Below are 12,439 nucleotides of genomic sequence, written 5' to 3'. Positions count from 1 at the left end.
TTCTTGACTACAACACTAGTAAGAAAGTGTATGGTTGTATTTTTCTGTCTGTTAAGTGAAACCGGTGTAAGAAGATTTATTTTCTTACCATTTTAAGGGGTTTATTTATTAGACTAGAAAAGAGCGAGGCGGTGTTTTTGAAGTAAAAAGTGGTATTACGAGACAGCTGTGGGGCAGGGTTAGCTGGTTAGCATGCAAACTTCTATCTCTGCACCACAATACATAGAAGCCTTTGGCAGAACATCATAACTGTGACTTCACAATCTGGTAATAATGTTCTTTTATTAATGTTTAATCTAAAATTCTGGCCATGTATTACACATCGTACCTTCAGTGATTTAAAAGTCAGCACAGCGGTTGTTTTTGTTCTTGGAAAACCATAGGAAGATGGAAGTGTTGACACATACGCAATAAATTTCTTGTGTGGTGTAGTCTCAATTTGTTTTATTCTTCACTCTTAAAGTTGCACCTTAACCCGGTAGAGGGCAAGTTGTAACAATGGAACTCCTTGTATTTGACATCAATTAATTAATTCTGTGATATAGTTGGAGATGTGGTAAACATTGCTTTGGTAGTAGACAAATTGTGTCATATTTTGAGAGCTGTAACACAAAAGGTTAAGAGTTGCTGAGACAAAAACTGTTACAACAATCCCCAGCCTCCCCTACTCAGATTACCAACACTATTTTCAACACCGACATGATAGAGGCATTATGTTTAGGTAATGTCAAATTTGGCTAGCAAGCTAGCTCTCCCCCACATTATCATTCTTACTGGTGTAGTTCATAGCACTCTGGTTTGAAGAGTCTGAATAACATTGGCGCCACTTCTGAGGTAAAATATTTTAACTGCGAGTGGTTCCTACTCTGCAGAATACTTGGATCGACTCATGACTGATCAATCAAGGCATTCTGAGTTGGATGTATGGTGGTGTGAACACAGACTTGTTTTTTGTTTATATGACTTATCCTGGTCTAAGTTCATTTCTCTTCCACTTGCTCTACAAAATATCCACACAAATTGTGTCACTAATTGTCACTTGTGTCTGTCAAAAACATGGGAAAATATGATCCTGGTTAACAATCCTGAAGTTTCTCTTTAATCACACTTCATCTAAGATTACATGTCAAAGAAACTATATGGCTGAATGAGAATTCATATGATCTTTTTTTGCCTAGGATACCCAGCCCATGGCTGAAGAACAGGTCCCTGGTCAGAGATCGGTTGTTCACATCCACTACTGCTGATAAGCCACTGTTTACAAAGAGATGGATGGCTAAGCAACATTCACACACTTTGACCTTAGTGAATCGGCCAATGAGCTGTTTTATTGGTGCTTTGGTGCCTTGCTTCGTCGGCCCCTAAACAGAAGTGATGGAGATGTTGAACAAAGTCTTAGATGTCTCTTAAACTCTCCACTTGGTTCCAAAAAGGGTAATGTTAACGCAATTATTTAGCTTTGCAGTGTCCAAGGTGAAAGGTATTCATATTATTATAGAGACATCATAAGCAGTATTATTGGCATTTTAACATTTGAGTCTTTCTGTGCAATGACCATGTGACGTACACACTGAGGGAACATGTATCACAGCAAATAAACACTCCTCTGAGCTCTTCCTCCTCCGTTTCCTCTTCATCTTCCTGCCGCTTCCTCTGTGTCCCCTCCTTCACCTCCTCCTCTGAGATGTTGAATCTTCCTCCACAGCGACAGCTGTATGTATACACACAATCGTCTGAAACGACACACACTCAAACTTAAGATTGAAAGCATGATGAATATGAATAGATATTATGATCATAACGGGGGTGGTGATGACGCAGTGGATAAGACACGTGCCGTTTGTGTGACAGACCCAGGTTCAACTCCCCACTGTGACACATCCATCAATGTGTCCCTGAGGAAGACAATCTCCTAGTTGCTCCAGAGGCGTACGACCTCTGACATATATAGCAAATGAAAGTCGCTTGGGTTTACAAGTGTCAGCTAAATTAATAAATGAAAATGACATTTAATACTAATTAAAGGGGAAAATACACTAACTCAAGAGATTTGACAAAAAGTCTAACATACAGTAGCTTAGTTTGAATGTAGTAGAGGAGTTGCGCTTTTAATTGGGTAGGTTTCATCATGTCAGTTAGCTGCAATGTAGAGTTAAAATGTAAGTTAAAATTGACAAGCTTTATTAACTGTTGTCATGGAAATGGTTAGAATGATGGGAGAATCTGACAGAGCCAGAGGACTTCTTTGGCAGCCTAACAAGATCCACACAGAATAGCAAAAAATCAGTAAAGGTGGTACTGGTATATACATAACTGAAAATGATTAATAGTATACCAGATTTTTTGCACATTTACACTGTGACAGGCTACATTACTTTACATTAGGGCACTAGTGTGATTTCATGTTTTACCTAAGGGCAGGGTCTGAAATGAAATACTGAAACTAATTAAGGGAACACTTAAATCATACATCAGATCTTAATGAGCAAAATAGTTCAAAATCTTTACTGTACACTGTAATTGCAATTCATTGAGAAAAAAATGACATAACAACGGTTAGTTGGAACCAAAATCACCAACAGACTGAGGGCTGGATTCAAAATCACAGCAAAAATCTAAGTAAAAACCTGAAATCATAGGCTGAATCAACCTGCGTGACTTTCATCATATTGTAGATGGCGGATGGTGTCCTGAGGACCTGAGGCATCAGTGATCTTCTGTACAGTCTGTGGCGCACCTTGGCAGTGTCAGATGCAGCGACACATAACAGCCCAAAGGTTCTCAATTGTATTCAGGTCTGGGGAACGTGAGGGACAGTCAATGGCATCAATGCATTCGTCATCCAGGAACTGCCAACACACTCTGGCCACATGAGGCTGGTCATTGTCCTGCACCAGGAGGTACACAGGACCACTGCACCAGTGTAAGGTCTGACAATGGCCGCATCCGAAAAATAAATTTACTTAGGCAGGTTCCTAACTGAGTGAAGGGACCCGGATGTATTTTAGTGGTAGCCACAATAAGAGCTGGTCGAATTCTCTAAAAGCTGAGGAAAGGAGCCTCAATGCTTCCTTTCATATCTCCTTTAGCATAGGGTACACCGGACCATCCTTTACGAAAGGAAAGGAGAGAATGCCGTCCCACAATTCCTTGCGGCACCAACATTTAAAGCAATACACATTCTCAAACTCAAACTAAGAAATCCATCGACCACATTTAACAAAATCTTGCAATACAGATGCACATTATGATACCTGAATAAGCCTCCCACCCCGCGACCCAAGATAAGCGGTTGACGATGGATGAATGGAATAAGCCTCACAATTTCCTTCTTTCTTTTGGTTTGTTTTCTTTTGGCTTTGCTGTAATCTGATGCTGTTTCAGCACCGTTTTATGTTTCTGATTGTTGAAATATGCTATAATGTGTTTTCTACAATAATAAAAAAAACAGAAATCTCCGACCATGACAGATAATGGATGTTGATCACCATGTAAGTTACCATTGAGTATTAAACCTTTTCTCTCATATGCAATAACTCCCTAATATGCATGTCAAGAACTGTCAACAATAACTAAGACCCATGTGAGCTGTGTTTCTGGTCTTGTAAAATGATCAAAGTGAGTATAATGTCGGTTCACGTTATGTATTTCCAGCCTTCAGCAATGCCATTAATTGATTTTACTTCAGTCACAGATGTCAACACCCTTCCCTTAATAAAGGCAAAGATCAAGCTGGATGACCTCTACAGTAAATGTGATGTATTATTTCAGTGTTTCACACACACTGATTTATTTGTGGTGGCCTGCCACATTACCAACGCTGACAGCATTTTCTTCTAAAATGAGCAGCGCATATATTCGCTCAGCACCTCCTCTAGCTCAGTTGCTCCCTCTCCCTCTCTCTCTCTCTCCACAGTTGCGCTGTCATTCTGTGGGAAACACTGTGTTTACAAACAATAACTGGGATTCATGTTGATGAATGTGTGTGGGCAGGAGGGTGAGTGTGAGCAAGCATTCTCAATCTTTCCATTATTTGGTGACGGGAACCCTAAAGGCCTTTTTACTATCTTGATTATGAAGCAGTGGCTGACGTACTGCGGTAAGCGTGTCGACTCATTTCCGTTTCCAGTGCTTGTTTGTTGGTAGTGTGTTTTGCTGTTCTCGCTAAATACCAGTTAAATTTGTTAGATTTGTCTTTTTTTTAAATTATTTATTTAAAACAGTGCATATTAATGGACATCTTAGCTTTTCAGCAATGTAAATATGTCAGAATTAGCCCAAAGGCTATTTTACATCTGTAGTCCCCTGTCAGGTCATCACAGTACAAGGCAACACAGCTAAACATTGAAATTAGATACGATACAACACAATTTAAGAGACACCACAATTTTCAACAACATATTATAAAAAAAGACACCACAGTTTATGTAATTTAAGGTGCCGTTTATGCAGTAAAGTGCCATTCTATGAAATAATGTTCAATTAAATTTAGTTTGAGAGCTGTTCAGTGCTGGAGGGTACTGCATCTAGTACGGCAGACACACACATATACACATATGCATTAAAGTGCTATTCTATTTATTTGAAGTACATTTTAATTATGTTAAAGTGCTATTTAATGCAGTAAAGTGTTGGACCTGGTATGGTAAACATACACATACATAAACAAAACAACAGTAAACAAACCTATACACATAAAATCAAAAACAAAATAAAACAAAGTCCGTTAGTGGTCACAAATTTGATGTGTCTTGAGCCATTGTTTGAGTTGGTTCTTAAAGCTGGGGTAAGTCGGACATTCCCTCACGGCAGCCAGTAACCTGTTCCAGATGTCTGACTCCTTAATTGACAATACATATTGTCCAAATGTAAGGCACCATACAGTCACCTCTCATGGAGGCCCTGGTTACAGTTCTGCCACCTCCCGTTATTTTCAATTTAATGTACTCACTTAGTTTGTAAAAGAGTATTCAATATATGAAAGGATAATGGAATGAAGAAACATTCTGGCTGCATTGCATGAGAGTGATGGTCTAATATAGTTGGAAAGATTAACAGTTTTTGAAAGCCTTTTGACATGATTTTTAAAAGACCGTGTGGGATCTAGTACAATGCCAAGGTATTTGAATTTGTTTACAATCTGTAGTTCTTCTTTCAAGAATATATTTGAGTATGTCCTTTCAATCGGCTGCTTATAAAACATCATACAAATTTTTTTTAGGATTCAATAGTAGACATGATTTTGTGAGCCATTCCTGTACACGGGTCAGTGCAGATGTAAGAGATTGTGAGGCTTCTTGATCAGTTTTGGCATGTGTAAAGATTACTGCGTCGTCTGCATACATTAAAATATTGATGTTTTGGCATACTGTAGGGCAGGTCGTTGATATATAAGTAGAACAGAATTGGTGCAAATATGGAGCCTTGGGGGACTCCTACTGGACATTCGAGGTGAGGAGATTTACACAATGCGTTCTGTTGGTTAAGTACGAGTTCATCCAGCTGATGGCTTGTTTGGAGAAATTGAAGTTTGTTAATCTGGACAGGATTATTTGATGATTGACAGTATCAAAAGCCCTTTTCAGATCCAGAAAAACAGCACCAACAACAGAATGAGTGTTTAACAAATGTTTGACCTTTTCAATAAAGACATTACAGTGGACAGCAGCCAACTGTCCACTAAACACTTATTCTTACAGTAATTCTGCCTAAGCACTCACAGTTCTTTCCATCTTTTAATGGCTGCTGTTTAATCTCATAGTTGTTTTCAAAAGATTTGGTAGCTAACACTACCGTACTTTAGGTTAGCCGTTAGCCATCGCTAGTTGACTTTAGCATAGCAGCTAGCGATGGCTTCTCCTTCTCCCTCTCCTGCTCGGTGTGTCAGATGTTGAGTTAGTCCTCTGCCTCCTTTAGCGGTAACAAGTGTAGTTTATTTGTAGACATGGAGGCGAGGCTCAGTGATTTAGAAGTTCGGCTCCGCACCTTGGTAGATCAGTCATCAGCTACTGCAGTTAGCCAGTCCCTGGTAGTCGGTGCGGAACGGCCTGAGTTAGACTGTGGGAGCCGTCCCCTAGCATCTCCTGAGCAGCCAGGAAAGGGTGGCTGGGTGACTGTCCGAAGGAGGAACAGTCGTAAGCATTGAAAGCCCACTCACTGTTTTAACCACACCCTCGACCTTGTTCTGGTATATGGTATTGAAACTGAACATTTAATAGTGTGAATTAGAGTTCATCATGAAAATTACTAATAACCTCCTAATTGCATCAGACAAAGGACTTGTCTCTGTACTGGTTTTATTAGATCTTAGTGCTGCATTTGATACCACTGACCATCAGATCCTATTACAGAGACTGGAACATTTCATTGGCATTAAAAGTAACCGCTCTAAGCTGGTTTAAGTCCTATTTATCAGATCGATTTCAGTTTGCACATGTTAACGATAAGTCCTCCATGCGCGCCAAAGTTAGTCATGGAGTTCCACAAGGATCTGTGCTCAGACCAATCCTCTTCACTTTATATATGCTTCCTTTTGGCAATATTATCAGGGAACACTCCATAAACTTTCATTTTTATGCAGATGATGTTATATATCGATCAAACCAGATGAAACTCATCAGTTAGTTAAACTCCAAATGTGCCTTCAGGATGTTAAAACTAGGGACAAGTGTAGTGAATCAGCTTTAGCTAAAAACACTATGATACACACATCAGATGACTGTCAAAGTTTATCTATGTTTTTGTATCTGTCCCTATTTAAATAAACTTGAGAAACAAAACCTAGATGACGTATAATTTTCTAATGTTAAACTCAGATAAAACTGAAGCTATTGGTCTGGGGCCCAAGCACCTCCGTGACGCATTATCTATCATTATGGAGCAGAATCTCCACATTTAAAAGTAGGCTTAAGACTTTCCTCTTTGATAAAGCTTATAGTTAGGGCTAGCTCAGGTGAGTCCTCAACCATCCCTTAGTTATGCTGCTATAGGCTTAGACTACCGGGGGATTTCCCATGATGCACTGAGCTCCTCTCTCCTCGTCTTTCTCTCCCTCTGTATGCAACCTCATTCCATTAATGCATGTTACTAACTTGACTTCTTCCCTTTCCCGTAGTCTTGTGCTTTCTCGTCCCTCTCCTCTCTCCTCCTATGACTTTCTGCAGGTGTTTCTGGCTCTGGAGATGTAGAGTCTGGATCTGTGGTTGCGAGTCACCTGCTGCCCCCGTGTTCCTGCTCGACACCCTCTGCTACAATTATTGTTACTAGTCCTCTATTGTTATTATAATCATTAACACTACTATAAATACCTGTACCATTTTTCATTCAGTCTATTGCAACATCACCTTTGCTGTCTGTACCTCTGTGTGTATATTGTGTAGGCTGCCTCCCTCCCCTCTCTCTCCTTCCATCCCTATCTCTCTGTTCCTCTCTCCCTCTCTCTCTCTCGCTCTCCTTCACCTCCAACCGGTCGAGGCAGATGGCCGCCCCCCCTGAGCCATGGTTCTGCTCGAGGTTTCTGCCTCTTAAAAGGAAGTTTTTCCTTGCCTCTGTCGCCTAGTGCTTGCTCTTGGTGGGAATTGTTGGGCTTCTGTAAATAACATCACAGAGTATGGTCTAGACCTGCTCTTTTATGAAAAGCACTGTGAGATAACTGTTGTTGTGATTTGGTGTTATATAAATAAAATTGAACTGAATCATGATACAGCTGACAGAATAACTAACGTTATAGTCAACAGTTAGGGTTGCAGACATCCACTCTTTGACATTGTTGCTGCTTCCATAACAGCTGTCTGTTAAATATAAAGGTATATTCTAAAATGTTGTATATATTTTATAACATATTATTTCTTTAAATAGTTTTGGTTTGTAATTGTTTTTGTTGATCATTCCAGGGTAATATTTATTTTTATAAATGAAAGTAAAAGGAAATCTTCCTTTTGACAGTAACCTGACAATGTGCCAAGAATAAAGGTAGGCTAATTTTTGTTATTGAAATATTTGGGGAGTTTTCTCTCCAAAAAAATATTGGAATCGGAACCGAGATTCAGTAAAAAAAACAGATTTGATAAGCAGAAACAGAATCAGAATCAATAAAATTGAAACGATACCCAACTCTACACTTGACAGTAAGTTTGTATTTTTCCTTCTGCCCTCCTTTCATTTTAGAGGCAAAGCCCCTCTGAGGTGTAGGTGAAAGTCACTGGATAACTGTAAGCTACAGGTGCTCTCAACTTGGATATGCTGACTTGCCACTTTTTACAGGCAAGAGCAGAGCAAAGGGTATTATACTACAATAATTATTTATACACTGGACACATTTCTGTTTTAGATAAGTGTTTATTTTAATTTCATATTTATTTTGCAGTGGTGGTAAACTGTGTGGGTTCACCATTGCTAAATGAATACTGAGGAAATACTGCTACCAGAAACTTTCACCTAAAAAAATGAAATGTGAACCTATGTGTTACACATGAACCCTTGTGTTCTTATGTCATCAGGTGTGATTAACTGGAACACATTTTCAGAGGAGCATGGCAGGACCTACAGAACTCCATATCTACTCTCCTGTTGTATTCAGTGCAATTCTCTTTACAAATAAAGTGAGGCTACAGGAGATGAGGACAGAGAAAAACTGCCAAGATTCTAGTCTGAAGATGATCTTGCAACATGCTGCAGCATGAGCGAAAATAGCGAGGGACAAAGAAGAAAGTGTCCAAAGTATGGGATTATTTCAAGCTAAAAGAAAACAACAACTCTAATGTAATGACAATGTCACAGTCGGTCCACCATAAAACAAAACTTATGTCGCCTACCAACAGCACGACTGCACCTGATCAGAAAGCACCCGGTGTTCTGTCAGCGGACCACCACTTCTTAAACGACGCATCGATGAATCTTTGAAACCATAGTTAGCTGCAGCCCTACCATGATAATTCCTCTGACTATAATCGTAACAATAAAATCTGTAATCGTTGCATTCCTATTCCCAAATATGTCCTGTGTTAGCCAGTCCCTGGTGTTCATAAAGAAAAGTACACAGTAATGCGCAAAGTAACATACAGAGTCACCAATATACAGAGTAACATACAAAGGAAGTGGTAACATACAGAGCCAGGGAATACAAAGTAGCATACAGATTCATGAAGTAACGAGTAATGTAGGGAGTAATGGCTGGCTGCACGTTGGCATATGTACACAGGATCTCCCATGGTTAGGGCAGAAATAACCAACTTAGTATGTAACGTGAAAAATCAGAATCCCTACTACTTTTATAATTTTTTTGTGTGTGTTTTAGTGTACATTGTGTGTACTTACCCTGGTCCCAGGTCATGTCCTCCAGATAGACTGTAGAATCCACTGGCCAGTCCTGTTTCAGTTCCCGCACTGGATAAGCATTGATGCATTATTATTATATTAGACAATCAGTGTATTTACATGCACTTAAGTAACCAGTTTACTATAAATCCATGTATACATGCAGCAGGTCGGTACCATATAACTCCCCAACCCCTAACCTTATGATTTAAAAATGTAATTATCTCTCCTTTCATCCTTCCGCTCAGCTGACATTCCCCATCTGCAGTCTTGTGTTAAGTACGTACGTGCTTGGAACTCCCACCTACGAAGGTGTATATCAAAAACCTTACATATGCGTTCGGGGGATCGAGCTGAATTTCCTGGTATAGGTCACGCCCATTTCTGCCTAAACTTTTCTTTCGCAAATTCGCGAAAACTGAAAAACCTATTTTAAATAACTCCTCCAAAGCCACAAGTCCGATCAACACCAAACTTGGTACGGATAATCTCTGGTCCATGATTAAAGTTTGTAGAGGATATTTTGATCTGACAAAAAAATGTTGCAATAATAGGCTAACAAACAGCAAATGATGTCATATCTTCGCTTTGCAATGGCCGATCGACACCAAATTTGGAATATTAATGTGGGACGCCTCCCTGGGGGTCTGTGCAAAATTTAGTGCAACTCGCCCCTATGTGGCACTATTTAATTCGAAAATATTGTTCCTCTATAACCACAAGTCACATTGGCATGAAACCACAGCCGAATTGTTCTGCATGGTCCCCTTACTAGAGGCACCAATGTTCACCCAAATATGCCCATAGCTGGCGCTGTTATTGCAAGTTAAAGATGTCAAAAAAATTCCCATTGACTTACTTATATCTCCATAACCACAAGTCTGATTGACACCAAATTTGCGTCAATTGCTCCCCATCGGGCCCTGATGACACCTGAAAAATCTGGTGCAATTCGGTCTAAAGGTGGCGCTATAATCAAAGCTCAAATACCGTCAGACATTCATTCAATGGGATTTTCAACCAAAGGACATTTTGCCTCATAACTACGGCCCACTACATCGCACATTCATAAACCTTATATCTACGTGTTTGGGGAATGCTGCCGATTCTGATGGTATACCTCTGTGCGATGATGTTTTCATTTCGCTAAATTGCAAAAACTGGAAAACGTCTTTTAATTAACTCCTCCAAAGCCACAAGGTCGATCGGCACTAAACTTGACACGGACCATCTCTGGACCGAGCTAACTAAACTAAAAGTTTGTAGAGGGAATTTTGATCCGATAAAAAATGTCCCAATTACAAGCTAACAACTCTGGTCATTTATTCTCCACAGGCCCCCTGAGCCACGGCAGGGCCCACTCACAATAACTCATGGCGGGCCCGGGCCGACTCGCGCGCCCTCTGCGGGGCCAGGGGGGGGGCGGCTTGCGCCGGGAGGCTTGGACCCCGCTTGTAACTGCTTGCAGTTCTAGTTATTAGGGCCCGAGCACGAACCGTGCGAGGTCCCTATTGAAACTGTAAGGATTATATATATTTTTTTTTTTCTCTCTGCAAAGTAAGCTCAATTTTGGGGGCCTAAACATACTCGAAAACTCACCAAATTTTGCACACATGTCAGAAGTGGTGAAAAATGTCGTATTTTATGGGTTTCGCGCAAGGGCGTGGCAAAATGACTCGCTAGCGCCACCTAGAAAATTGGACTAGACTTTTTTCCCCCGCTACATCGCGAAAACTGAAAAACCTATTCTAATTAACTCCTCCCACAAGTCCGATCGGCACAAAACTTAGCACAGATAATCTCTGGACCAAGCTGATGAAAGTTTCTTAGAGGAAATTTTGACACAACAAAAATTGTTACAATTATATGCTAACAAATGTTTACCAAAAACGCTATAAACAGGAAGTGAGGTCATATCTAAGATAGTTCTAGTTAAAACTGAGTTCTTTACAGTATGTGAGTACAATACTTATTCTTATTTCTTGTAAAGGCTGCAAAGCAGTCAAAAGTTAATTGATTTTAAGTAATTCTTTATTAATGTATATTGTCTGCTATGTAGCAGAAGGGAGTTACAAACTCAAATTCACTCTAACTTGTTTATATTGTGACAATAAACCTACCTACTGTCCTTTTGCATTGTTATTTATGTTCATATATTTGTTAAATGTCTGTTGGTAATAGGTGTGAAAATAATTAAATTATAAAAAAGGTGATGAAAATGGTGTGAAAAGGGAAAAAGGGGTTAAATGGATGTGAAATGAAAAATAGAGTGATAAATATTCAAGTGATTTGATAATTTTAAGTTTATTTGATTAAAACAGTAGTGATAGAATGAAAACATAACCATTTTTATTTATCAATCATTCACAACCCAAAATTGGCATTCATCAATTAAAGCAGGGAGCCTCAAGGGTTGAAGTAACAAAAAGTAAATAATAATTAAAGCTGCAAGCAGCGTTGGGCGGGCCCTCGCACTTGTAAGCGCGTCCGCGTGTGAGCCGGCCGAGTTGCATATTCTGGAGCTCTGCCGGTGCGGCTGTGAATTTGCTACGCGGTTCTGACGCCGCATGAAGGTGCTATATGTCACTTCCTGTGTCCCCTATGTGGAGCTACATAGCACTTGCCGCTATGAATATAAATCGGTATTGACGTGTAGATGTCTGCGGCGTGGGAGAGTTATCAAGCACGTAAAGTTTGTTTCAGATGTGAGCATGTACACTGAACAATAATGTACCCAAACAATAAAATAAATTCCTTTTATATTTCCCTGCCTTGTTGTTTATGTGTACATACAGAGGAAGAATGTGAGAACAGCACACATTTCATCGTTACTGTGTGTTAGAGCATGGGAGAACAGTGGATACTTTTAATACAGCCCACACCCCTAATACTGTGTAACTATAACAAGTAGAGAACAGAAGAAAAAGATGTTCTTTCTTTACAACTGTCTGCATAGCTTATTCATATTGTGTAATGAATGAAAATAAATAGGCCTACTAGGCTCCTCTCTACTTTGACATTTAAGATTACCTTGTTTGATCCACCTTCATACACATGTGACATTACTGTACAACTTGAGAAAGGTGAGTTGTTTTCTGCTCCAGCCTGCCTAAAAGAAAAGCGT

The 12,439-nt window shown here is 39.7% G+C and overlaps 1 protein-coding gene across 1 annotated transcript in view; it reads right to left on the bottom strand.

Annotated features, from left to right (window-relative positions):
• Positions 1-427: 427 nt before the first annotated feature.
• Positions 428-12,439, bottom strand: part of dnajc24 (DnaJ (Hsp40) homolog, subfamily C, member 24) — a 19,644-nt gene continuing 7,632 nt past the window's right edge. Inside the window, exons 4-5 of the mRNA XM_046038007.1 lie at positions 9,316-9,384; positions 428-1,733 (exon numbers count right to left, since the gene is read on the bottom strand). Coding sequence (XP_045893963.1) covers positions 1,516-1,733; positions 9,316-9,384 — 287 coding nt within the window. The 3' untranslated portion in view covers positions 428-1,515. The remainder of the gene's footprint in view (positions 1,734-9,315; positions 9,385-12,439) is intronic.

The sequence above is a fragment of the Micropterus dolomieu genome, linkage group LG22 (assembly GCF_021292245.1).
Source record: "Micropterus dolomieu isolate WLL.071019.BEF.003 ecotype Adirondacks linkage group LG22, ASM2129224v1, whole genome shotgun sequence".
In the NCBI taxonomy this organism is placed as follows: Eukaryota; Metazoa; Chordata; class Actinopteri; order Centrarchiformes; family Centrarchidae; genus Micropterus; species Micropterus dolomieu.
Note: the sequence above shows the minus strand (reverse complement) of the source record. Positions and strands in the feature narration are given on the sequence as shown.